This window comes from Linderina pennispora (assembly GCF_002104995.1).
Source record: "Linderina pennispora strain ATCC 12442 chromosome Unknown DL89scaffold_18, whole genome shotgun sequence".
Taxonomy (NCBI): domain Eukaryota; kingdom Fungi; phylum Kickxellomycota; class Kickxellomycetes; order Kickxellales; family Kickxellaceae; genus Linderina; species Linderina pennispora.
The window spans coordinates 124,210-148,380 of record NW_024468266.1 but is presented as its reverse complement, the minus strand read 5'-3'; the positions used below and the strand labels follow the sequence as shown (position 1 = coordinate 148,380).

At 55.5% G+C, this 24,171-nt stretch overlaps 15 protein-coding genes across 15 annotated transcripts; 4 read left to right on the top strand and 11 right to left on the bottom strand.

Moving 5' to 3' along the window:
- Positions 1 to 370: 370 nt before the first annotated feature.
- DL89DRAFT_325288 (uncharacterized protein) lies at positions 371 to 1,430 on the bottom strand (the record flags this gene model as incomplete). The annotated part of the gene is made up of 2 exons (XM_040891515.1): positions 782 to 1,430; positions 371 to 711 (listed from the first exon to the last, which is right to left on the bottom strand). The coding sequence occupies exons 1-2, from the start codon at positions 1,395 to 1,397 to the stop codon at positions 371 to 373; spliced, it is 957 nt and encodes a 318-aa protein (XP_040740119.1). The 5' UTR covers positions 1,398 to 1,430.
- Positions 1,431 to 1,524: 94 nt separating this feature from the next.
- On the bottom strand, positions 1,525 to 4,001 carry DL89DRAFT_270450 (oligomeric complex COG6). Its single transcript, XM_040888710.1, has one exon. It carries the CDS (start codon positions 3,760 to 3,762, stop codon positions 1,810 to 1,812), a length of 1,953 nt encoding a protein of 650 aa, XP_040740118.1. The 5' UTR covers positions 3,763 to 4,001; the 3' UTR covers positions 1,525 to 1,809.
- A 99-nt stretch (positions 4,002 to 4,100) lies between these two features.
- On the bottom strand, positions 4,101 to 4,534 carry DL89DRAFT_270449 (ras-domain-containing protein). The gene has a single exon (XM_040888709.1). The coding sequence runs from the start codon at positions 4,526 to 4,528 to the stop codon at positions 4,106 to 4,108; it is 423 nt and encodes a 140-aa protein (XP_040740117.1). The 5' UTR covers positions 4,529 to 4,534; the 3' UTR covers positions 4,101 to 4,105.
- Positions 4,535 to 4,799: 265 nt separating this feature from the next.
- On the bottom strand, positions 4,800 to 5,419 carry DL89DRAFT_270447 (ras-domain-containing protein). The gene has a single exon (XM_040888708.1). The coding sequence runs from the start codon at positions 5,228 to 5,230 to the stop codon at positions 4,898 to 4,900; it is 333 nt and encodes a 110-aa protein (XP_040740116.1). The 5' UTR covers positions 5,231 to 5,419; the 3' UTR covers positions 4,800 to 4,897.
- Positions 5,420 to 5,765: 346 nt separating this feature from the next.
- Positions 5,766 to 6,695, bottom strand: DL89DRAFT_307528 (glutathione S-transferase; the record flags this gene model as incomplete). The annotated part of the gene is made up of 2 exons (XM_040890918.1): positions 5,766 to 6,644; positions 6,682 to 6,695. The coding sequence occupies 2 exons, from the start codon at positions 6,693 to 6,695 to the stop codon at positions 5,957 to 5,959; spliced, it is 702 nt and encodes a 233-aa protein (XP_040740115.1). The 3' UTR covers positions 5,766 to 5,956.
- A 567-nt stretch (positions 6,696 to 7,262) lies between these two features.
- On the top strand, positions 7,263 to 7,499 carry DL89DRAFT_207588 (RRM domain RNA-binding protein; the record flags this gene model as incomplete). The annotated part of the gene is made up of 1 exon (XM_040884120.1): positions 7,263 to 7,499. A coding segment is annotated over one exon (237 nt), but the record flags the coding sequence as incomplete, so codon positions are not given.
- Positions 7,500 to 7,957: 458 nt separating this feature from the next.
- On the bottom strand, positions 7,958 to 9,213 carry DL89DRAFT_76212 (uncharacterized protein). Its single transcript, XM_040892058.1, has one exon. The coding sequence runs from the start codon at positions 8,993 to 8,995 to the stop codon at positions 8,174 to 8,176; it is 822 nt and encodes a 273-aa protein (XP_040740113.1). The 5' UTR covers positions 8,996 to 9,213; the 3' UTR covers positions 7,958 to 8,173.
- A 219-nt stretch (positions 9,214 to 9,432) lies between these two features.
- On the bottom strand, positions 9,433 to 12,561 carry DL89DRAFT_295757 (WD40 repeat-like protein; the record flags this gene model as incomplete). The annotated part of the gene is made up of 1 exon (XM_040890680.1): positions 9,433 to 12,561. One exon carries the CDS (start codon positions 12,559 to 12,561, stop codon positions 9,433 to 9,435), a length of 3,129 nt encoding a protein of 1,042 aa, XP_040740112.1.
- A 281-nt stretch (positions 12,562 to 12,842) lies between these two features.
- On the top strand, positions 12,843 to 14,603 carry DL89DRAFT_270445 (acetyl-CoA synthetase-like protein). Its single transcript, XM_040888707.1, has 2 exons — positions 12,843 to 13,634; positions 13,690 to 14,603. Exons 1-2 carry the CDS (start codon positions 12,885 to 12,887, stop codon positions 14,545 to 14,547), a joined length of 1,608 nt encoding a protein of 535 aa, XP_040740111.1. The 5' UTR covers positions 12,843 to 12,884; the 3' UTR covers positions 14,548 to 14,603.
- Positions 14,604 to 15,141: 538 nt separating this feature from the next.
- On the top strand, positions 15,142 to 16,884 carry DL89DRAFT_270444 (Metallo-dependent phosphatase). The gene has a single exon (XM_040888706.1). It carries the CDS (start codon positions 15,280 to 15,282, stop codon positions 16,579 to 16,581), a length of 1,302 nt encoding a protein of 433 aa, XP_040740110.1. The 5' UTR covers positions 15,142 to 15,279; the 3' UTR covers positions 16,582 to 16,884.
- A 289-nt stretch (positions 16,885 to 17,173) lies between these two features.
- Positions 17,174 to 18,365, bottom strand: DL89DRAFT_238564 (RNA-binding domain-containing protein; the record flags this gene model as incomplete). The annotated part of the gene is made up of 2 exons (XM_040884992.1): positions 18,305 to 18,365; positions 17,174 to 18,215 (listed from the first exon to the last, which is right to left on the bottom strand). Coding segments are annotated over exons 1-2 (1,095 nt in total), but the record flags the coding sequence as incomplete, so codon positions are not given.
- Positions 18,366 to 19,155: 790 nt separating this feature from the next.
- Positions 19,156 to 19,665, top strand: DL89DRAFT_270443 (uncharacterized protein). Its single transcript, XM_040888705.1, has one exon. It carries the CDS (start codon positions 19,218 to 19,220, stop codon positions 19,410 to 19,412), a length of 195 nt encoding a protein of 64 aa, XP_040740108.1. The 5' UTR covers positions 19,156 to 19,217; the 3' UTR covers positions 19,413 to 19,665.
- A 1,050-nt stretch (positions 19,666 to 20,715) lies between these two features.
- On the bottom strand, positions 20,716 to 21,508 carry DL89DRAFT_76168 (uncharacterized protein). Its single transcript, XM_040892057.1, has one exon. It carries the CDS (start codon positions 21,383 to 21,385, stop codon positions 20,975 to 20,977), a length of 411 nt encoding a protein of 136 aa, XP_040740107.1. The 5' UTR covers positions 21,386 to 21,508; the 3' UTR covers positions 20,716 to 20,974.
- A 732-nt stretch (positions 21,509 to 22,240) lies between these two features.
- Positions 22,241 to 22,762, bottom strand: DL89DRAFT_307519 (uncharacterized protein; the record flags this gene model as incomplete). Its single annotated transcript, XM_040890917.1, has 1 exon — positions 22,241 to 22,762. The coding sequence occupies one exon, from the start codon at positions 22,760 to 22,762 to the stop codon at positions 22,241 to 22,243; it is 522 nt and encodes a 173-aa protein (XP_040740106.1).
- A 596-nt stretch (positions 22,763 to 23,358) lies between these two features.
- DL89DRAFT_295752 (uncharacterized protein) lies at positions 23,359 to 24,018 on the bottom strand (the record flags this gene model as incomplete). Its single annotated transcript, XM_040890679.1, has 2 exons — positions 23,359 to 23,664; positions 23,968 to 24,018. 2 exons carry the CDS (start codon positions 24,016 to 24,018, stop codon positions 23,359 to 23,361), a joined length of 357 nt encoding a protein of 118 aa, XP_040740105.1.
- Positions 24,019 to 24,171: the final 153 nt, after the last annotated feature.

Genomic DNA, 24,171 nt, shown 5'->3' with positions numbered 1-24,171 from the left:
AGCCGCAGTCGCAGTCGCAGTCGCAGTTGCAGTCGCAGTCGCAGTTCAGAGATGACATCTATGATGTCCGCGTGAGCGACCATGTCCCGCCCATGCGCACCGAGGAGATGGCTGCTGTCCAAGGCAATCACTATGCGTCGACCGACTATTACTCCACATCGTACCGGCCACCGGCACCGCCAGCACTCGGCGGAAGGCCCACGATGTACCGCAACATGGAGAGCGGCAGCTCGCGGTCGTCCTGGCCGTCCCGGCTAAAGGCTGTGTTCTGCTGCTGCAGATAGTACCTCAAGTCATCTGCCATACATTTTCTGTTTGTATATAACTAAATATTTATGTTTACCAACCATGCTGTCGATTAGAGACGGGCTTAGAGCATGGCTGCGGCTACGGCAACAGGCACACACATGAGCAGCTGGCCGACCAACAGCCTGGCGCTCCCTGACGAGTCAATAGTCGAATGCTCGCTATATGTGCCGGTGATTGTCTTTGTCTCGCCATTCTGGACAATTGTCGAAGTGTACTCTTCGCCAATGGTATGTGTTTCGTCGTCGACAATCTTTGTCACTGGGTGCAGTTGCGTTTTGCCATCGACCACCGTGGTTTCCACAACGACAACTGTATGCTGCGCCTTCTTGGACGTGGTTGAGGAGGTAGAATCGCTGTCGGTGGTGACGTTGTCATCATCAGATGTCTCCAGCATCAGTATTGCTGTCCGTATCCTTTTCAGTGGCAGTGTTGTCATCTGTAGTAGAATCTCCAGTAGTTTCAGTATCAGTACTTTCGGTATTCTCGATGGTGTTGTCGTCGCTAGTAGACTCAGAGGTAGTATCCTCAGTGGTAGCCGTAGTCGACTCGTCAGTGCTTTCAGTAGCGCTAGTTTTCTCGCTGGCATCATCACTAGATGTCTCCGTGGTGCTGCTGCTGCTGCTGCTGCTGATATCGCTAGTGCTGCTGTCACTAGTGCTGCTGTCGTTAGTAGTACTGTCGCTAGTAGTACTGTCACCAGTGGTGCTGCTGTTGCTAGTAGTGCTGTCGCTAGTAGTGCTGTCACCAGTGGTGCTGCTGTTGCTAGTGGTACTAGTCGCTGTATCACTATCATCCTTATCCTCAACAGCTGATGATGTTGACGACGACGACGACGATGATGATGATGATGTCTGATCTTCAGGCGAGGATGAAGATGGAGTCGATGAAGGAGTCGAGGCCGATGTCTGAACTGCCGACGACGTACTAGAGTCGCTAGTGGTAGTAGTCTCTTGGCGTGTGGTTGCTGCAGCCTCGACAACGTCCCGGGACATGCTCGTACCATCACTCTTCTGTGAAGACGAATCATCAGCAGCTGCAACTGCCGCAAGTGCGGCTGTGAGCAGGACGACCGTGGTTGAAATCCTCATTTTACGAAAACAACAGAAGGGATAGGAAGTAAAAGAAAGGGGGTAGAGCTACGCGGGATGAAACTACCGTGCAAGTTCCGCGACAGCTATTTTATACCTTGGCCTATCTTGCGTAAAGAAGGACTCGAAAAATTTTTAGCTGGTTAAGGTAGCACAGAGACCACTTTTCACTTTAATTTTAGCACCAGGTTACGAGATGACGACCAGTGACATGAAAATAGATGTTGGTTGCACACATGCCGGTGGCGTGATAAAGGAATGACGCCAACAAAAAATTGCGCGCTGTGCACAGCTGCTCCTGGAGGGTGGCATAAGCGGAAGGAGGGGTGCAAGCGACAGCTACCACATGTACTGCCCGCATCATACATGCAATACGCAAATGATATATTGGAAGTAGCGATGGAGATGGAAGCTACAGCAAGGTAGACAGCGTCTCCGGTGTGTGCAAAAGAGCAGCCATATTGTCCAGACACGGGTTCTGAGAAATGGCAGTGTAAAATTCCCTGTACTTGTCGATGAAGGACTGGGAGACGCCTTGGGCAATCGAGCGCGCAGCAGCCTGGTTGCTGAGGCGACTAACCAGTCGGGCAACGTCCATTTCGGTTCCAGTCCTCAGGCTGGCGTTGAATCCTTCCAGGCTACGCTCGAGATCAGTGCCATCCACCGACTCTGCGCTTTCGAACGGCAGCTGCGACTTTTCAGTCAGGATATCCAGCAACTGCGCGCTCAGGACCTCGCCCAGCCGCGCCTCGGCATCGGTGCAGTGGGCCTGCCACGCCTGCAGGCTGATAAACTGGCTGGTGGCCTCTTGTGTGACAAGCAGCAGGTTGCACTCGAAGATGGTCTGCTCGTATGGTTTCAGCTGGGCGTTTTGCGACGCAGATTCGTGGGCTTCGTCAGCGATGCGCTCGAGCATCTTGCTGATGTCGCCTAGGATCGGCTTGACCAAGAGCTCATTGGTGCTTTCGCCTTGCGCCGGCTGCAGCATATGTGAAATCGAATCTTCGTGCAAATACATGATTTCGCCGAGAACACCCAACAGCGAGCTGAGCGAGGCCGGCACATCCAGCGTCGTAGGCACATTATCTAAATCGGCAAAGGCGGTGTCGGCCAAGGCGTTGAGAATATCAAGCAAGCGGCCGCGTGTCGTGTTGCACAGCGAGTACATCGTAGCCATAAAGGCTGAGTCTGCTGGACAGGCCATAGCAAACATCTCGGCATAGAAGCTCAGCAGGCTGTCGATCCGGTACAGGAAGGTAGGCGAGCGAATTTCGGATACGGTCTGCTCGATCCGGATCTCAAGCGGACGGGCAAGATTCTCCAGCGACATGCCCAGCAGCTTCGACTTGGACTCGCGCACCTGTTCGCGCTGGGCAGCGTCGGTGAGCGAGAATAGCGTATCAAGCAACTCGTTCTCTGACGCATACGCCTGGTGCACCCATGCAAGCATGTCGCCCACATACCGCTGGGGATCGGCTGCGTGGACCTCGATTGGCCGCGGGGTGCCGTTGGGACCACCACGAACAAGCGCAGTGATGAACGACTTGGCCAGCGACTCGCAGCGGATCTTTGCAATCTCCTTCAGCGCGACATCAAACAGGGTCTGGTGTGACTGCAGCTTCTGCAGCGCCTGCTTCAAGCGAGAACTGAACTCGGGCGAGTCGCGGTTGAGCTCGCGCACCTCGCCAAGCACCCAGCGCAGCAAGCCCTGGTAGGCGACCTCCTCCTGGCGCGCCAGCTCCCGCGTCAGGTCCTCGACTGCAGTCTGCGACTTTACGGCCATCAGCTTTTGGCACTCGAGACGGGTGTTGGCCAGCTTGTCCAGAGCGGCAAAGTACCGGTCATCAGCAACAATAGTGCGTGAGTCGCCCGTGGCACCGCAGCCCAGCGCCTGAGCCTCGTCAGCCGTCAGCGCAAAGCGGGCAACAAACTCGGAGGCCAGGGTCAGCCGTGTGCGCAAGTCCTTGCGCTCGTCGACAAGCAAGCTAGCCTGCTCGGCAGCACCCGCTGTGCACCGCAGGGCAAGGTTGACTTGGCCCCGCAGCTCGCTGCATTGCTGGTCAATGTCAAGCACCGACTTTTCGAGCTCCGAAAACACAGCATCGACAGCCCGCAGAGACGCAATAAAGTCTGAGTCAAGCTGCGACACCTGCTCCTGCATGTCGGTGCGCAGGTCACGATGGCGGGCCAGGCCGCCTAGGCCATGCGGCCCTGTGGACTCCATGTTGCTGCTGACGCTGCCGGTTTGCTGGTAGCATGACGCAAGCGACTCGAGAGCCGACCGTACCTCGGAGCTGTCGAGCGGTGTTCCGACTATCTGGTGTACGCGGCGTCCAAGCGACCCAGCAGCCCGTGCAGTGTTCATTTCGAATTATGAATTTTGAAGATGGAGCGGCTGATGAGCAGAAGGGCGGAGATCGCTGTGGCTGAAATGGCGACAGCCCTGATTAACGGGGAACGGTGATGATGATGCAGGCTCTGATGCTCGCAGTATGGGCAACGTCGACGATGATGGTGACGGTCGCAGTGGTATCTGCAAAAGAGCCATCTTCTGGGATTCACGCTCGTTATGAAGCCGGAGTGCTGCTAAATACTAGGTGCTGTTAAAAAAAGTTATTTGAAAAAGTTATAGAGCTAAAAAAAAAAAGTAGGGTTGGGAGATGGGGAGTTTTTTCTTTGCAACATGGCCCGGACGTGTGCAGGCCGCCTTACAGGATGATGCAGCCGCATCCGCCAGCGTTGTCCTCGGGGGCGCCGCCGTAGCCGCCGCCAGGGCCGCTCATACCGCCGGAGACACCGCCGCCAGAGAGCGAGGCGAATTCCTTGTTGTAGCGACGGATCTCGCGGACTAGTGTGTAGAATGCCTCGTCGACGTTGATCTTTGTCTTGGCCGAGGTCTCCAGGAACGGGCAGCCAAAGGCCTTGGCCATCTCCTGGCCCTCCTGCGAGGCAACCTGGCGCTCGGACTCGAGATCGCACTTGTTGGCGCAGATGAGCATGGGGAAGTAGTCGCGGTCCTTTACGCGCAGAATCTGCTGCTGGAAGGTGGGCATCTCCTCGTACGAGTTCCGCGATGTGATGCTGTATACCAGAAGGAAGCCCTCGCCGGTGCGCATGTACTGCTCCCGCATAGCACTACATCGGCGTCGTCATCATGGCGTTAGTGGTTCATGCTGACAGCAAGGAATGCAGGCGATTGCCCACGCAAAAAATGGCGGCGCAGAAAAGAGGGATTTTCGGCATGCGTCTGCGAATTGAGAAAAGGGAGGTCGGATGTAGTGGTCTTTTGTTGCTCGCAATGATCGGCGGGGTTTTCCCGCTGTGACGCGGTCAACAACAAACTTTTTTTCATCCATGTCCCAAAGGAAGCCTCCCTCCCCCGAAGACGGCGGTGTAAACAAAACATAAAGGCGCGTACCTGTACTCCTCCTGGCCGGCAGTGTCGAGGACATCGAGCATCGCGGTCTCGTCGTCGATCACGCACTGCTTGCGATACGAGTCTACGTATAGTACATGGGATGGATGTTTAGAAATGGCACCATCCGTGGGCATGCCAACGTGCCAACAGCGCATGTATAGTACCAGCTCCACCAGCTGCGGCTGGGAGCAGCATGCAGAAGTGGCTTACCTTCAATTGTAGGGTCGTATTCGTCGACAAAGTGCGACTGTATGAACTGGATGGTCAGGGCCGACTTTCCGACACCACCGCCGCCAACAACGACGAGCTTATATTCGCGGACAAACTGGGTCTTGGACATGACTAAGGTGATGGTTTGTGCGTGTGTGTGTGTATGTTGAGTATACGGGTTTGTTGCGTCGAGGCTGCGGTGCATGGCTTTGGCTGCTCCGAGAGCGCGGGCGGCCCGGCTCCTGAATTGCCCGCACAGCCGGCAGGCCCACGCCCTCTATTTCTAGCGCTTTTCGTACCTTTGACTGTGCTGCTTCTTTCCCGGGGTCTTTATTACTATTTACAGCGCAAGGGCAGGTCAGAGATTAGCGCGCTGGATTCGAAAGAATTAAATGCTAGAAAGGATAGTGAAATAGAGGGGAAAAGGACAAGAGTAAATTTTTTAGTTCTGCGCCCAACTAGGTGTGTTTTTTCAAGGCGAAAAACGACAACAAGCTGGACCAAGCTGCAGATCACAATTTTCAAACAGGAATTGCCAGAGGGTTCCTGAAAGGCGACAAGGCTGTTCGTTATGAAAGCAGTAGGAAGCAAGCAGAGTCTTTTCGACAATAGCAGCCAGCCCAGCCCACAACACCAGCAGTGGGGCCACGGATTGTTGGCCAGTCGGTGCTCAGCCCGGCCAGCCACAGCATTGCCTGCTGTCCTACCGCCCCCGGCATGTGCCGGGCTGGAATGCCTTGCCCGCACAGCGAGCGTGCAGCTGGCCACTGGAATACATGCTGCAATATCCACCTGGCAAGGGTGCGATATGCTACTGATGGAAGCCTGTCCAGCTGGTGCTTCTGCAGCTCTGTGGCACCTGAGCAGCCTCCGGCGCTAGGATATGTCCCCCGGCTACCTGCTACGTCTGGCTGCATTCCAAGCGCCTGCCTCACATCCACTGCATGTGTGATCCGCCCATCAGGCCAGCTAACTGCTTTGCATTCGTATCACACTGGAAAAGCCTACTTTGGCGTGTACGTCCTTGGGCGTCTCGCACAGAGCAACGTCGCCGGCAATAGGCGCGGAATGCCGGCTGCGCAAACATAGCCACAAAGTAGCGCGTCACTTCGGGGTACTGCTGGCGCCTGTGCGCATCCAGGTACTCGGTGAACAGCGGGTGCAGGTCGCATGCCATGATGACGTCGGCAACCGTCAGTCGGTCGCCGACTAGGTACCCCTTGCCCTCGAGCGTCTGGTTCAGTGCAGCCAGGAACCGCCCAATGTTCTTCTCAGCCTGGTCCACCGCCGGCTTGAAGTACGGCAGGCTGCCCTGCGTTGGCTTCTGCCACGCGTGCGTGGCCTGCAGAATCTCGGACTCGGCGAACAGCACGTACTGCATGATCTTGGTGCTCTCCTTGTGCGTGCTGCCGAGCAAGGGCGAGTCGTCCTTGAGACCGGCCAGGTAGTAGGCGATGGCGTTGCTGTCGCTGACTGTAAAGCCGTCGCTGCCAACAAAGGCCGGGAACTTGCCCACCGGGAACTTTGCGAGGTAGTCGTCGGTCTTGTTGGTCGTGCCCTTCTTGAAGTCGGGCGTCAGCTCGAGGTCAAGCCCAAGCAGCTCGGCCGGTGATGCGAACCTTGAACGAGCGGTAGTGAGTGTTGCGTCCGATAAACTTTCCGACAGACATGGTGCTTGTATTCGAAAAACGACTGATTAAGAGGCAGAGATTGCAGCTCACACGACAACGGGCTGCTGCACGAGTTAGCTGTGCCGGATGTGATCGCATCCAAATGCTTGCATATGGGTGGTGTGCACAGATACACATACACACGCCCGCAGCCGCATATGCGAACCCGACCCTGGCCACGCGAGGCCGTCTGGCTGCTGATACTAGCACGGTCAGGCGCCAGCTCCGGCGCCGCACTTCCGCCGATGCCTAAACCATTAGCCGAGCGTCCGACGGACGTCCTCCACGTGACGGCCCAATCCACAATCACAGCGATCAAGCCCAGGCGATTACTGCCAACGTGTCCGGCAGCAACGCGCGCAGAGCAACGCAATCTGCAGCCGCGCTGCTGTCGACAAAAAATTTTCCACCTGCGCGGCACCTCTTCTGCTCCGTCTCCAACTCCCAATTTCCAATACTTACAGTATTTTTCTGTTCTCTTTTCTCTCTTTCTCCAGGCTTCCCTCAAGTCTCCAGTTTCTTTCTTAACCAACCACTCCCTCCCCTCCTCCAGTTATCATGGCTGTCAAGATCTTCGTCGGCTCGCTCCCCTGGGCTGTTGACTCCGCTGCTCTGCAGACCCGCTTCGAGGAGTTCGGCCCCATCGAGAATGCCATCGTGCTGACTGACCGCGAGACCGGTCGCTCGCGCGGCTTTGGCTTTGTGACCTTTGTCAACGGCGAGGATGCCCAGCGCGCCATCGAGGAGGCTGACGGATCGGAGCTGGACGGTCGCAGCATCCGCGTGTCGACTGCCACTGAGCGTGACCCGAGCAGCGCTCCCCAGCGCCGCCCCTTCGGCAGCTACAACAACAACGGCGGTGGCTTCCAGCGCCGCAACAACTATGGTGGCAATGAGGGTGGCTACCAGCGTCGCAACAACTACGGCGGCCAGCAGGGCGGATACCAGCAGGGCGGATACCAGCAGGGCGGGTACCAGCAGCAGCCCCGTCGCAACTACGGCGACGACGGCTACGGCCAGCAGGGCGAGTCCAACCCCGAGTACTAAGCTCGCCTCCACTTCGTCTCCATATTCCGGGTATTTCTTTCGATTCTGAGCAACAAAAAGGCACACTTTTCTATGACAAGATTCTCGCACTCGTCGCCCAAGGCTTCTCACCAGGCTCCCTTTCCTGCTGTACTGGCTTCTTCTCTAGCAAAGCACCGCACCGCATCCCCTCGCATTTTGTCTCAACACAACGGCTTGCTACTATGTGTAAATGTTCTCTTCTGATTTCTCCACCTCATACCTGTAAATTAGTTAGGATTCTATAGTTCACTTTCCGGCCCTTCCTTCACCATTGACAACCTAGTTTTTAGCTATTTCAAACGAGGAATACCACCACCACCACCACACATCTGCCAAGACGCACATGACATTTGGACACGCTGCTGTCGATGTTTGTAAATATTTGACTCTGACTACCCAGCACCTACTATCTAATGCAAACCGCCGCCCAGGAAGAAGTCGAGCAGAGCCCCATTGTCGAAGTGAATGGCGTCGGCCTCGTTCACCACCGGGATGAAAATGCCGTTGTCGCCGGCAAACGCCGGGCCATTGACGTTGGACACCGTGTTGAAGGTCGAGTCGACAAAGTCGTTGCCAGCAACCTCCGAGTTGTTGTTGACATCCGTCACCGAGTTGCCAATTGGGTTCGAGACCAGAGCGCCGTCTGCAGAGAGATTGGACGACGTCGAGCCCTCGGTCAAGGCACCCTGGTTAACAGTCGGGTTGCTGACTCCCACTGGAGCGTTTGCCAGCTGCTGGCGCTTGAACACGATACCGCCCCACACGCCACTGCCGATCGGCAGCACGTAGTTGTCATTGCCAACAATTGTCGGGCCATGCCCACCCGTGGCAATGTTGATATCCGGGTTGATGACGTTGTTGTCGTGGAAGTCAAAGTTCTCGGTCGACTTGACAAGCGTATTGCCCTCGGGGTTGATGATCTGGGCACCTTCAAACGAGGTTGTATCCTTGACAACGCCCTCGTCAATAGCACCAGAGTTGACTGTGGTATCGTCGATTGCATTAGGGCCATTTGCAAGGCTGGCGCCCCCCAGCTGGCGGCGCTGGAAGCCAAATGTAGGGGCGGCGATGGCACTGGCCGCAAGCAGGGAGATCAGGGCAACGGTACGCATTGTTGAAGGAGCTCTTGTGGGATGTACTGCAGGCGAATCCGAGAGGTTTAAAGAAAAGTATGAGGGAGCTGGTGGAAGGGATACGGGAGGATCTCTGATGGGGGATGGGAACAAGTGCATCGTGTACACCGGCGCTGAGCCGGAGCTTCTTTATAGCCACATTGCTGGCTGCTCCATTGACTCCTGCTCCTTGGCTTTCCCAGGTCGTTTGGAAACGTGCGCTGGTTGTAGCGCAGCAACGATAGGCAAAACAGACACAAACGAGGAACATACGCCGCCCTCAGTTATAGCCGCCCTTGTTGTTGCTGCTTTCGGGGTCCCGTTTTGGCAGCGTGAATACACAACCAGTAACATTTGAATACATCATAAACAGCCCGACAATCGCTCATATGGCCAGCACACAATATGGATATCTGTCAAACTCGAACAGCCACATAATCGCCAAATTCACATACAGAAAGCTCGAATAATGCAAGGTCGTCATAGCCAAAGGCGGCTTGGAAAACGGGCTATGGCACAAGAACAAAAGACAAGGGACTCTTTATACTCCTTGCCTGTCATTGTGGCACGCCGTTCGATACCGCATACTGCTCGAGCTGCCGCAGGAACTTGGCAATGGCCACCAGCTCCACACGCTTCGTCGCGTCACCCGACTCAGACTCGCTCTTGACAAGCCCGGCCAAGGAATCGCGCAGCGGCATTGCCTCGTTGGCCGCCCGCCTAAACGAGTCGCGGTGGCTCGTGTGGCGCGTCAGCGCTTCGAGTAGCATCAGGAACGCCGACCCGATATCGCGGAATGCCGTCGCCAACAGCTCCGTCGGGATACCGGTTGTCACGACCTGGCCGTTGACCTCAAAGTCAAGCGCATGCTCGTGCCGCATCAGCAGATTCATCCTCGCAACCTTGACCAGTGTGTCGCGGTACAGCCGCGGCTCGAGGCTCAGCGGCTCCTTCTGGACCGTGGACAGGACAACATCAATCTGGCGCCGGAACCGCGGCACCACCAGCGTCGCAGTCTGCTTGTTCAGTGTGCGCGCCAGCGGGTAGGACGACAGCCAGCCAGAGTCGCTGCCTATTGTATGGCCCTCCTCGCTCGACACACGCGCGGGCATTACGCGCCACCACTGCGTATTGATTAGGTACTCGTCGTAAGCACGCATTGGCACCAACGAGTTCAGGTACATTCGCACCGCACTGGCCGACAGCGTGGTGGTGGCCGGGTAGCTAGGGTGGATTTGAATCTGCCTCTGGTTGGCCGACTCGTTCAGCAGCCGGCAAGCGGTCTTTGCATGTTCCTTGACGATGCTGACGATGGCCTCGGCCACTGCGGTCTGCTCACCGCCCTTGAGCACAGTCTCTTGGATCTTGATCTCAAGCCGGATCATCTCAAACACCACTTGTGGACACGCAAACAGACATTCGCTGATGCGGTCACGCACAATCTGTACGTCGGGGGCCACAACTGAGCGTGTCACCATGCTGCCGTCGGCATCGCTAGCACTGCCGCCTGAATCAGCATCAAACACAGTCGGGAACAGCAGCACATGCACCAGCCCATCCAGCGGCGCACACGGCCTCTGCATGTCCAGGTACGCCTGGCAGATACCGAGGCCCAGATTCAACCCAGCAATACAGTCGTGCGGCAGAATCAGCTTGACCACCCGGCGAAGAAGCCGCGGGTCAAACAGACTGGGCTCGCTCTTCAGGTACTGGATCAGCTGCTTTTCGCGCTCCATGATGGCCTTCCAGATCGGCTGGCCGTCGGCATTCTTGGGCACTGCATTCGGATCCTGTGCCTGCTCCTCGTCGGCAGTAGCCAACATGTCTGACAGCTTGATCCGCAGATTCGACATATTCAGTCGCTCCAGTGCCTGCCACACCACCTGGTCGCGCAAGACCGTCGCTTCCAGCGGGTACCCAGGCGGCAGCCCATAGCCGAGCAGCGATAGGTCGTCGATGAAGCTGGCAACAGCCTTGGGGTTATCCTGCTCGACCGACGACTGCTCTGCATTGCTTGACAGCGGCGCAATCTTCCACGACTCATTGGTCAATTTGGGCTTCGCCTTGAACAAATCGCACAGCGAGCGAATGCTGTCAGAGTACTTCATAATCGGGTGCTCACCGGCACCCACCGACCCATCGGCCTCTGCAACGGGCTGGCCGTCACCTGCTGTGCTAGCAGCAGCCCTGTCTGTTTCCTCCTTGAGCTTCTCAATCAGCCCAAGGACTGACCCGGCCGCCTCCTTTAGATCGCGAGCATATACAGCACCCTCTGTGCGGCGGAACTGGTCGCCATCAATGCGGTGGACCGCGCCGCCGTGAAGAGCCGCCGGTGTTATGCGGTGCGAGTACAGGTCGCCGCACGAGCTCAGTGTGTAGTACGTGCTGCCCTTGGCCTGCACCGAGATGACTGCCCCAATGTCGTCTGCGGCGCGCTTGTCAGCAACCACTGTGCCATGGACGCTTTGTTCCTTGCCGCCAACGTCCCCACTATCCTCGACGCGCAGAGAATGCAGCCACCATGTGCGGTCGCCGGTCCCGCTGGACAGCAGATCCACATGGGTCGGGCTCCACCCCACGCTCTTGATGGATCCATAGCTGGTCGGGTGCCGTACCGTCGCGATTGGCGAGCCGCCAGACGCTGCAAACCGCAGATCCCAGATGCTGACCTGCCCTGACTCGTCGGCGCTGGCCAGCCAGTACGGCACGAACGGCGACCACTTGACATCATTGACTGCCCACCCGGCGGCGCCCAGGGGCGCCATGTCATTGGTAGATGTGCGCCAGACAACGGATTTGCCACGCCGCCTAAAGTCCAGTACGTTGACCACACCGTCGACGCCTGCAGCAGCAACAATATTGGCTGGCGAATGCATGTTCCACTGGGCGCAGCTCAGAGGCTGATTCGAGACCTTCTCGACACGAAGTGCGTGCTGGTTGCGCGTGGCATCCCACACGTTGACTACGCCGCCGAGACACGAGAAGAACATGGCTGAGGTCGAGTTGACCGACGCTGGCGGCCAGCTCTGCCCCGACCCACCCTGCGAGAAGGCCGGCGAGAATTCGACACAGTTGACACGCCGTGTCGGGATGTGGTTTCCAGGCGCTGCAATGTCGATGCTCTTTGCTGCCTTGTTCTTGTACGTGCCCACGCACTTGACAAGCGGCTTTTCACTGTTGTCAGACCCATCCTCGCTGGGATACCCAAGCAGCCTCGATCGGTCGACAGAGTACAGCACGCTGGTGTTGCGCTCTGTACCAGCCATCAGCAGGTTCGCCTGGAACGCCAATGAATATATCGGAAACTTTGACGCAAACGACGCCTTGACATCCAGCTGGTCGTCGAGACTCTGCACGAAGAACATGTTGGTCTCGTACGACCCCGACCCGACCGCGAGCAGGGGCTGGTCCTCGCTCATTGCCAAGCAAGTCGTGAACCGTGACTCGTCCGGCAGCGCCAGCGATGTCGACTGCACCCCGTCTACGTCACCCGTCTCACTCGCAATGTATGCTGTTCGCCACCGGCTCAACTTGTCGCCATGCGTGCTCCACGCATTCGCATAATCGTAATTGTCGTATGTGGGCTCATCTGTCGAGAGCAAGCTGTGCCGCCGCGACCCACTCGCTGTGCTGCCGATACTAAGCCGTGACGAGGCTGTTGTTGCGTCGTAAATGCTGTTTGTCATTTAATAGAGAGGCTGATGTTTTGAAGTTGAGCTGGAGCGAGAGGAGTGACGTTGGCTGAGAACTGTGGAGGCCATGTGTGCCCTATCACCTACAGCCAGAGCCGAGCCGAGCCGAACTGTTCCACACACCAGGCGCCGTGGCTTGCTCGGTTTGGAGCAATGTCTATTGCTCAAAATGCGTGTATGTGCGCCACCCATTTGCTTGTTACGTTTCACTACTATGTAGCCCTTCGGCTATGTTAAAACAGAGGGAACGGTCCGCTGTGCCTTCTCGTTCTGGCCCTTCTTTATCTACTTGCAATTCTTTTGGCACTTGCTGAACCATGACCATCATCAATTCCAGACTACCCGATATTGACATCCCGGCGACAGACCTGCCGACGTTTTTCTTTGGCCGTCTGGGCGCCAATGCCGATTTTGCACGCGAAAACGAGCCACGACCTCTCCTCGTCGATGGTGATGTTGACGATGGCGATTCGCTGACACTGGCCGAGCTCGAGTCGCTGACCACACGGCTGGCATCCGGGCTCTACCACACGGTGGGCGTCCGGCCCGGCGATGTCGTGGCCATCATCTCGCCTAACACTATTTACTACCCGGCCGCTGTACTTGCCACATTAATGGTTGGAGCAACATGCACCCTGGTCAACCCGGCGTATACGGCACGCGAGGTGGCATACCAGCTGGTGGATTCAAGCGCCTCAGCTGTTGTTGCAGCAGCTGATTTTCTGCCTATTGTACAAGCAGCGCTTGACGACGACGTCCAGGGCAATCTCTCGCGCATTTCGCTGACAAATAATGTGCTGGTCATCGGCAAAACGCCGGTGGTTGTTGGAAGCACCAGTGTGCCGTCGGTCTTTGACGTACTGAGTGACAGCGAGTACCCTCGTGTTCTGCTAACCACCGAGCAAGAGGCCAAGGGCACCACCGCCCTGCTGTGCTACTCTAGCGGCACCACCGGCCTGCCCAAGGGTGTCATGCTAAGCCACCGCAATGTTGTTGCCAACATCCTGCAGTGCTTTGGTCTGCTCACCGACGACTTCACCAAGGAGCGCCCCCAAACTACCCTGGCAGTGCTGCCCTTCTTCCACATTTATGGCCTGACCCTACTTGCCCTCGGCAGCCCAGTCCGCTGGCATAGCCGTGGTTGTAATAGCAAAGTTTGAAATGGCGCGCTATCTGACCCTGATTGCCAGACACAAGGTGACGCAGTCGCCAGTGGTGCCGCCGATTGTCAATGGGCTGGTCAAATTGCCGATTGTGCGCGACTATGACCTGTCCAGCCTTCAGCTGCTACTTAGTGGCGCTGCACCGCTGAGCGCTGCCATGGCCCTGGAGCTCAAGAAGTGTATCCCCAATGCCTGCGTGGTCCAAGGATACGGTGCAACTGAGGCGTGCCCAGCGCTGTCACTCGGGTGGCCAACCAGCATGAACATCAGGTCCACAGGCAACCTGTTAGCCAGCGTCCAGGCAAAGGTCATCGACGACGATGGAAACATGCTGGGAGTAGGCGAGACCGGCGAGCTGTGCTTCCGCGGACCCAACATCATGATAGGATACCTCAACAACGAGCAGGCTACCGCCGACACTATTGACACCGACGGCTTCCTGCACACTGGCGACATTGGGTACATCGATGAGGACAGGTTCGTGTATGTGACCGACCGCAAAAAGGAGCTGATAAAATTCAATGGCTTCCAGATTGCGCCGGCCGAGCTCGAGGGCCTTTTGCACCAGCACCCGAGTGTCCGCGACGTAGCAGTGGTGGGCGTCTATGATGAGGAGCGCAATACCGAGGTGCCCAGGGCGTTTCTGGTGCTCAACATCGACGACAAGCTGCAGACACCCGACCAGGTTGCTGGTGAGGTCGTCGAGTGGCTCGATGGCAGGGTTGCATACTACAAGAAGCTGCGTGGTGGGTACCGCCTTGTGGATGCGATCCCCAAGAGCGCGTCAGGCAAAATTCTGCGCCGCATGCTGAAGTGAAACACACCACCATAGCAAAAGCTGACCGTTTTTAAAATAATATTCCATCGACGATCACCCCGCTCTAGGACTGCAGCATTGGTGAAACCGCCAAGCTCTGGCTGGCGACGGTGCACCCCAACAAAGGGTGTGCCAAAGAGGTCGGCAAATCCTCATCACCTTCTAGAACATGGTGCCAGTGGCACGGGGAACGCTTGGCACCAGCGTGCCTAGTGCTCAAGCTGAGGAGGCAACCACTGGCGCGCCAGGAGCCAGTGGGGCTATTTGCCAGCCCATGGATCTGGATGTCCAGAAGCCTGCTTTGCAGTCTGGCAGCAAGGCGGCGGTGCCTCTGCTGGGCCCGCGACAGAAAACCAGGCAGTGTCTGGCCAATGTGGGCCGGCGTGACACGCAGATGCAGCGTTCACACAAACAGCATTATTTTGCCCCACTCGTTCGTCCCATGCGCAAATCATTTGCTGTCGAAAGTCCAGCGTCTTCGCTACTGCATGCATGAGTGGCATGGAGAAGTAGATGTGAGTGGGAGCAGTAGGACAGAAAGCGGCCGGCGGTTCTGGCTGAAAATTCATTACATTTCTAGCGCCGAGTCTAGCACACCGCTCTACTCCATTATCACTTTGCCGGCCCCTCTTGCCTTGCCTTTTCCCTAAACTGTACTTCTATACTGCCTCTGCACCCCCTCGCATCCTCCATTTTTACCTGTGCACAGCCGTCCAGGGCAACTAACTCTTTATGATACGCATCCGGAGCTCGACGACACGGCTCCTTCGTTGGTACTGGGTGGTCACACTGCTGATAGGCGAGATATTTCTCTACTACTGGCATGTTCAGTCGTGCAGGTGGCCGACATCTGCTCAGAAGGGCGGTGTCGAGCCTGCCCGCGTTGCTATTGTCGCTGACCCGCAAATTGTCGACCACTACTCGTACAACCAGACAGGGGTCCTTCTTCGCGTCGTCGAGTTCTTCACCGACATATACATCAAAAAGTCGTACATCTTCTTGCAAATGCTACGAGAGCCAGATACAGTCATTTTCCTGGGAGACCTGATGGACGGCGCACGCGAGTGGAACGACAGTGACTGGCATGAAGAGTATGACAGGTACAAAGCATTGTTCCGCAATCGGAGTCCTGGTAGCATGAAGGTGTATGACATGGCAGGGAATCACGATATCGGCATTGGCAACACTGTTGTTGACAGCGCGCTGGAGCGCTTCCACAAATACGTGGGCCCGACAAACCAGGTCCTGCACATTGCAGACCACGAAGTCATTTTGCTCGACACGCTGACACTCGAGAGCGACCTGGGCCGTGTCAACCGCTCCAGCCGTGATCTGGTCGAGCGCCTGGCAGCAGCCCCGGCCAGCAGCCCACGCCTGTTGTTCACACACGTGCCTATGTGGCGGCCGGCAGAGACATACTGTGGGCCGCTGCGGCAGGCAAGCACAAAATACCTGAAAAACCGCCGTGGGTACCAGTTCCGCGACCAGCTGTTCCAGAACACGACCGAATACCTGCTTGAGTCGATAGCGCCCACCGCGGTGTTTAGCGGCGACGACCACGACACGTGCACTATCCAGCACCCGACACATAGAGGCAAAGCAGCGACAGAGTACACCATTGGCGCGTTTGGGTGGGCCAGCGGCGTGCCCATTGCGAGCTATGGCCTAATGACCCTGTATCCGGGCGACAACTCCACAGGCAGGGCGCCAGAGTTTTATGTCACCAACTGCTACTTGCCCTACCAGCTCGGCATCTACAAGGTGTATATTGCGAGCTTTGTGCTGTCGCTGCTGGTGGTCGTTGCTGTGTGCTACTGGGAAACGCGCGGGCTGCGGCAGTGGTGGCACTCCAAGCAAGGAAGCGATGCAGAGTATATGCCTGTCAGGCTTCCGCCTCCTACTTCTTTAGACAGGCATCCAAGACACTGGGGCATGCACGGGCTAGTGCGTAAGGTGGGCATCACAATGCGCGACGTTGCCGTTGTTGCACTGCCCACGTACATTGCGTGCCTAGCAGTCTACTATATTGTTTAGTTGCAGTCGGCAGCATGAGCTCTAATCCATACCCATGAGCCGAGAGGGCAGGCCGTGCATATAAAGGAAATGCCAGAATGTGCGTAGACTGTGCAGTCTATGAGGACATGTTCTGATACCAGCACTTGCTTTTGCAGCCAGTGCCATTGCTGCATACCAGTCACTAGTTTCAAATGTACCCTTTGCCTCCGTACCATATGGACCATCCAGTCATCCACCAAGTCCTGGATCTGCTTGTTGCCAGCCGCATTTGAGATCAACATTTGTTATTTTAAACACGAAACGAGAGGATATATGGAAAGGGAGAATGGTGCTGTATAAAGACAGATAGCGTAGTATTTTGTGAACTAGTCGAAGGTGATCTTGTTGCCCGACGGCGCAGCGTCGCGGCTGTAGCCACCACGGCCTCCACCGAAGCCGCCGCGACCACCGCCGAATCCACCACGGCCTCCACCACGGCCGCCGAATCCACCACGACCTCCACCACGGCCACCAAATCCACCGCGGCCGCCGCCGCGACCGCCAAAGCCGCCACGACCTCCACCGAATCCACCACGACCACCACGGCCGCCGAAGCCGCCACGGCCGCCGCCGAAGCCGCCGCGACCACCGCCGCCCTGACGGCCCTGCGCGTAGTCAAGACGGATGGTACGGCCGTCGAGCTCCGACTGGTTCCACTTCATGGCCTCCTGGGCCTCCTCAACAGTCGAGAACTGGATATGGCCGAATCCCTTGGGGCGGCCGGTATCGCGGTCGGTGGCGAGGCGGATGTCAGTGATGGTACCGCACTCGGCAAACGCAGCGCGGATCGAGTCCTCGGACGTCTGGAACGAGAGGTTGCCAATGAACAGCGTGGTCGACGGCTCGCTCTCCTGGCGCTGGGCGTCGGCCTCGGCGCGGGCACGGTGGGCAGTGGCAGTCTTGTTGCTCTCCTCGATGCGCACCTCGCGGCCCTCGATCTCGATGGCGCCGGCGTTAAGAGCCGAATCGCGCTCCTCGGTGGTCGTGAAGTCGACGTAGCCGAAGCCGCGGGCACGGCCGTTGGGAAGGCGCGCAACATACGCGTCGGTGACCGAGCCAAAGTCGGCGAACGACTGCTTGAGGGTCTCATCATCCAGGCCGAACGGAAGGTTGGCTGTGAAGACGGTCGTCGTCGACTCGGCGTCATCGCTCTTGGGGCGCTTGGTCGAGGCATCCTCCTCAACCTCTGCCTCGTCCTCCTCAGACGAAGCCTTGCGCTTGTTGTCGCTGGACTCCTCCTTCTCGTCGGACTCCTCGGACTCGGACTCGGACTCGGACTCGCTGTCAGACGAGTCAGAGCTGCTGGAGCTAGACTCTTCCTTCTTCTCCTCCTTCTTCTCCTCCTCGGACTCGGACTCGCTGTCAGAGTCGGAGCTGTCAGAGCTGTCGGAATCAGAGCTGGAGCTGGAGCTGGAGCTAGAGTTGGAGCTGGAGCTGGAGCTGGAGCTGCTGGACTCGGCCTTAGTCTCAGGCTCAGAGTCGGAGCTGTCAGAGCTGTCAGAGCTGTCAGAGTCGGACGAATCAGACGAATCAGACGAATCGGATGAATCCGAGGAACTCGAAGCCTGCTCCTGCTTCTTGGCGACCTCCTTCTTCTTGGACTTCTTCTCAGCCTACGCGCATTACAGTTTGGATTCATATTCAGTACAATTGAACTCGGATCAAGATGGCATAGCAGATCGGTAGTGCCATGTGTGCTTACCTTGCTGGCTGATCTGTCCTTCTTGGAGTGCTTGCTGGTAGACTTGCCGGCCATTTTTATGATATGTATGTGTGTAAAGAGAATGGAGGTGAAGACGGTCTGTGAAGAGTAGAGAGGGCAGCACTGCCTTGCGCCTGGGAGGTTTTTAAGCTGTCGTTTTTTTTTTTGAAAATTTTTGGCCATATTTTCGTTTAAAACGGTGATTTAATTCTATTGGCGCGCCGCGGGTATTACCGCGGATTGGATCACCTGCTCTGGCGATTGGGGACTGGCCGATTCCCAGCAGGCTCATGGATCCCGCAGTTCCCAGGCACCCGGTGGAGAGAATCGGCGCACGCGCGAATAACGAGAAAAAAAAAAGCTTTCCCAGCCGCCTTATCGCCCTTTGGCTGCCGCTTTTCTTTTCCTTGTGTGGCTAAAAGCAACTGATAAGTTGCAAGGCAGCGTGGCGTGGCAACGAGACATTGACAACGTATAGGCAATTGTCAGACATGCACGGTCTGTGTTTGCACACAAACACATTTCACTGTGCCCAAAAACGCTCGAATGTCTCAGAACATGTGTCCGCTGTGGGATTACGCTGGGCGAGGCAGTAACAGATGTCGCCAGAAGACATATGGTGCGAGCATTTATTATTAGTCAGTCTGGTGAGAATAAAGTTACAAGAGGGGAATGGGGCGGATACTGCGTGTATCCGCGAAAGAAAAGCATGCTGGATATTTGGGCCTGGCAGACATGTCGCTGCTGGCGCTTGGAAAGAGAGTGTGAAGTTACCCGCATCAAGGGGAAGGATATTTCCTCCCGTGTTATTACAGTACAAGTGCAGCGACTCTTTTTGTCCGGCTATCTCGTTTGTCGCGCATCTCAGAGCTTGCCCCACGAAATCTTGACAGGCTGGTCGCACGGGTTCGAGATGTGCGGCATGTACGATGACAGCAGATTGGTGCCGAACCCGCACCCCTCGCACACATACGTGTATCCCAGGACGCGCTCAACTGCTGGCAGTGAGGGCGCAGTCAGGGACACAGGCGACGACAGCAGGGAGTCGGCAGCAGCCGACGACCCGCTCGACGACACCGACGAACGGCGGCGCATGTGCGGCTGGTAGGAGACAGAGCTGGGCTTGAAGAAATCCATTGCCGGGTATTTTGCTGGGAATACGAAACTGTGGAGCGGGTGAAAAGAATGGAGAGGAGGGAAAGGCTGTCAGTTTTTCTGGAGTCTAGCAGAGGAGAAGGGCGAGAGCAGCCCAGCCGCGACTTTTATATCTCCGAAAAAGTGGATTCCTGTCTGTGGCCAAGAGTTTTTTTCGAGGGATTCACAGGCCACATATTTGGCATTTGTCAGAGGGCAGAGTAAATATTCCTAACACCGAGTGATATGCGCACGCTCCCGCTTGCTTAGGCCAGCCCAGTGTCCGCGGTTGCAGAAAATCTGCCAGCATGACCACAACGCCTCGCTTTCTCCGCCTTATCGTCGCCATCAACTGCGCTGCTGGCTGCGGCCATTGGCCAGAAAGAAGCCGTCGATAGGAGAATTTCGTCCATGTCTGCCTGTAATTCTCCTAAAAACCTGTTTCGCGCGCACACGCAGGCTTATCATCATTCGCATGTCGCAGTTCCTTCTGCACTGTTCTGCGGCTGGGCGGGGATGTGCGTCCTTCAATCCCCTACCACTTTTTTTTATCATTACTAATGCATCTCCCGCCCGAGTGTGCCTGCGATAAGCTCAGGCCATATTTCGTGACTTTCTGCCAGCACCAACACTCGACGCACACTGCAGGCGGTGCAGGCAGCGCACCAGCGTTCGGGTTCCACCCAACCCCCGGACAGCGCGGTCCCCATCTGCTATTCGAAATCGGCGGGATATATAGCGAAATTCTGGCAACTCCCGGTAACTGGCTGCAAGGGTAATATCCGTTCCACGCAGAATATCCTATCTGTCTGCTGTGGCCGTGCGAACGGATTGAAAGTGGAGTTCACGCCGTTAAAGGAAACGCGGTCCACTCTGGTCAGTGTTGGGGTGGCAGGGGAGAATGGGCAAACGCCTGTGCGGATGCCCGTGAATGTGCATAGACTTTTTCCTCAAATATCCAGCGCGCAGGCGCATCCCCAAGACTGGGCTCGGTGATCTGGCGGGACATGGCTACTACTGCTGGCTGCAGGAGCCCGTGATCCGGCTCTAGCAACACAAAAGCAGCGACGCTTCTTATATTTTGTAATTGTCGTGGCTTATTGCTTTACGCATAGGTGACGCACGCCATGCACAGTCCACACCCCTTGCCAGCAGCTAGTGCATGTCACGTTGACGTACCTGGCCTCTCCGGCGTCTATTGTTTGCCCCTGGGCCGTGACCAATCAACAGGGGCACGTTGGCCCACGCTTTCAGGCAAGCAACCACTGCGCCCATTCTTGGTTGAGGCTGATCAGGATTTAGCGCTGATCAAATTCAATTGGCTGATTTCTACTGATTAGATTTCTGCCTATTGACCAGTGATTCCTCCGTGACGTCTTTTCAGGGCTTCCATGTACCACACAAGCCCCCACCATATAGGCCTACGGCCAACGTAAGGGAATACTGTTGCGCGCCCGCTGCGGCTGTCCCTGACGCCAGCATGCCAGCAGAATCAGGCGACAGCAAGCCAGGCGCTAACGAGAGCCCCGCTACAGCCTACAATATGGAGGTAGGTTCTAGCCTCTGATAAGTTGCACAGACGGCCGTATTGAAAACTCCCCTGCGCAACTCGTCTATTCCCTTTTCTCTCTTTTCTTCAGTATTAAATACAACCTTTAAAATCCCCACACATTCAACAAACACAACAATACAAAGCCATAGCCTGGTGATGTTTATTACATCAGCAGACATGTTTATGACAACGCCAATGGTATAAACACAAGTACAGTATGCTGCCTGTGACATCGGCTCGCCCAAACAAAAAACAGAGCATATGGTAACACTCTTGCTCGGCGCTTGTTCCTGTAAACTCACCCAAACACTGCCACCAGAGCTTGCTAGTACTGCTAATAGATACCGAATAGATCTATGATTGTATCCTGACATTAGTCTAAAAGTTAGCATCATCAGCGCAAACTATAGCCAAATATGCTCCACCTGCTGTGCCCTCGGCTTAGCACACACCAGTATTGTGATAGACGTCGACATACATTTGGCCATGGAAACAAACAGAGATCCCACTACTTTTAGTGTAAGGAGGATTTGAAATAATATGTTTGGTTTGAAGACTAAGAAAGAGAAGTGAGAGGGTCTGAAAGAGGAATGACCATTTTTGCCACACAAGGATGTGGAAATCACCAGTTGCTCTGCTGTTGCTGTATTGTAGCTGGCAAAGGCAAAAAAAGCATCCTTGGATACCCCTGTTACAGGCTACTGTCTGGGACATCACACCACCCTGCTGGTACTCATCGGAGACACTGAGGAGTAACCCTTGCTGGCACCCAATTTGAGATCCTCTGCATCGCTCTTCAGATTCACAATACATACTGTATTTCAAATTAATACATTTGCTCGTCCGGGGCTGTCGTCCCTGATATTATCATGTAGTCTTGTCTACACCACCCACCCGATCAGTACGCCCTAAACTCATCTTGAGCCGATCTTACGCATCTGTTGGTACGGATCAAGTGGAATGTCAAGCTATTGGGGCCTTTTGGCATATAACCATAGTCGCTGTTTGCCGCAAAGTCTTCGCTGATCTCACTTTCCAACCCCTGGTCCGGCAACGACAGGAGCGATTTTGTGCCAATCGAGTGGCCTGCTTACTGCTGTGTGTCGCTAGGGGTTCGGCCACGCTATCCTGTTAACCTAAGGGATGAGCGGTTATTGGGTATATGGAAATAGCTTCGCCACCATAGGCAGGGCCAAAACGCGTACGTACAAATGCTCAGACAAGCGGTCAGTTTTCCTTCTTCTTCTCAATCACATTTTTAGGAGAGGGGCTCTAAACCCCGAATGCCAACAATCCTCATATGCATTGTACACAGCGATCCTTTCCTTTATTCTTCTCATGAAAAGATCCATATCGCCGCTCTCTCCTGCAGCTCTACTACGAGCATTCAGCCCCAATATGAACTTCATAGGAGGCCTGCGGGTAGCGTTTTTCAGAGTGCTTAGCATACGAGAAGGATCTGCAACAGAATCTGGAGTGGGGGCAGTGGCTAAGGAAGGATGTGTGGTTGGCTTAGGAGCCGATATAAGGGGTATATGTACCATACGCGGTCCTGCTATGTTCAGTGTCATTACTGCCCCAAGTGGTGGTGGTGGGAATGCGAGTTGAGGGAGCAGCAGGGATACATGGAGTGGTGGCTGCAGTGCTGGCCGAGTGGTGGTGATGGTTCTGATGATGGTCCAGGGGATGGCATGCGTAGGGGTAGGTGAAACACTGGCAGTGCGAACAGCAATATGGTTTGCAGGCATACACTCCAAAATAGTACACACCATTCTGTATTCTGTGAGGATAGTTCAAGCCGTTAAAAACTGCACGAAAATGAAAAACTCGAAGGAAATACAAGGAGGTAGGCCAACCTGTGTGTGCGCAAGCTATTATACATGGACTCTTTATCCCTTTCCTCCCTATGTCAAAATCTCGCAAAGGAAGGGGCAAGGATCGGACGCATGCATGTGTGATGGAGGATTCTATCTGCTGCAGGTTACTCATGCCAACAAGCAATGCCATAGATGCAATCGAAAAAAACAAAAAAGACGTAAGACAATTGTGCTCGGCATCGAACGACTACCAGTGGTGGCCAGGTATTCGGCTGCTCCCCAATTGTTAGAGAATTATGATAGGGTAGGTATAACGTATGTGCTGGATGGCCTGTCGAGAGGGGTGGAAAGGCGCAAAAAAGGTCCCAGGATTATATTACTAGAATTGCTCTGCTCACGATGCGAGCTCGGCTGCTAGTCAGCATGGGTTGGCACGTCGATACAAGCATCACGGCGAACCGGTCATTTGAACGTGTCGGATGGTTGTTGGTGCAATGACGATCATGGACATCTCCCATCTTGGTGGCCTGCTCAGCGCAGGCATTTCAGTGCTAGTCCGCTGCTGCACGCCTCTTGCGCGGCCTCTTTGTTGCAGGGGTGGTACCGGAAGCATCGGCAGCAATGGCCGTAGAACGACAGAGCCGTTCAGGAATACTGCTTGAGTCACAGAGTGACTGGAAAATGAGTCTGAAGTTTAGAACTGCTGCGAGATCGCGGTTCAAGAGCCTAGACGAATAGGCCTGCCTGTATTGTGCCATGGCCCGCTTACATGACTCGCTTGTACAGCGGAGAAGGCTATGGCACTTCACAGTTGGGTTCTTCGATCTCTGATAGGGCCGTGGGTTGGGAATGTCAACCTGGGGAATGAGTGGTTATCGAATATATGAAAAAAAACTTCTCAAAGCGACTGAGGGGAAGAAGGAAGGCTGATCGTCTGTCTGGGCCTTTGTACGTATGAGTTTCGGCCTTGTCTATGGTGGGGCAGGGAGACTCCAGACCCCAAATGTCAACACCCTCATTAATCATGCAAATAACTGTATATATGGACCACTAATTTACGAAAGATTGTAGGGCAGACCACATGTGGAGACCTGTGAAAACGGTAGTGTAGGGCTGAATAGTAGCTGCTTCCAACATGGTGGTAAAGGGTTGGTCATTACTGTGCCTGGGCATAAAGGCGCGTAGAATCCCAGGTCGTTGTCTATGGTCATAATGACCAGTAGCACAATTAGGAGATTCAGAATCTTGGGTGGTGCACCTGATTACCAGCCATTCAGATAAGAGCTCGCACATATCATTAGGAAATTATCTGGCGCTCAAAAACGAAGGATCCGTTAGGGTAACTTTCTTGCCACTCCAATGGG

Bases quoted from the DNA above. Each gene is read 5' to 3' on its own strand.
- DL89DRAFT_270450 (XM_040888710.1), bottom strand. From the start codon at position 3,762: ATGAACACTGCACGGGCTGCTGGGTCGCTTGGACGCCGCGTACACCAG.
- DL89DRAFT_270447 (XM_040888708.1), bottom strand. From the start codon at position 5,230: ATGCACCGCAGCCTCGACGCAACAAACCCGTATACTCAACATACACAC.
- DL89DRAFT_76212 (XM_040892058.1), bottom strand. From the start codon at position 8,995: ATGCACTTGTTCCCATCCCCCATCAGAGATCCTCCCGTATCCCTTCCA.
- DL89DRAFT_270444 (XM_040888706.1), top strand. From the start codon at position 15,280: ATGATACGCATCCGGAGCTCGACGACACGGCTCCTTCGTTGGTACTGG.
- DL89DRAFT_76168 (XM_040892057.1), bottom strand. From the start codon at position 21,385: ATGATGCTAACTTTTAGACTAATGTCAGGATACAATCATAGATCTATT.
- DL89DRAFT_270445 (XM_040888707.1), top strand. From the start codon at position 12,885: ATGACCATCATCAATTCCAGACTACCCGATATTGACATCCCGGCGACA. The intron at 13,635-13,689 runs GTGCTGCCCTTC...TCGGCAGCCCAG, and splicing joins GCCCCCAAACTACCCTGGCA to TCCGCTGGCATAGCCGTGGT.
- DL89DRAFT_270443 (XM_040888705.1), top strand. From the start codon at position 19,218: ATGTGCGGCATGTACGATGACAGCAGATTGGTGCCGAACCCGCACCCC.
- DL89DRAFT_270449 (XM_040888709.1), bottom strand. From the start codon at position 4,528: ATGCGGGAGCAGTACATGCGCACCGGCGAGGGCTTCCTTCTGGTATAC.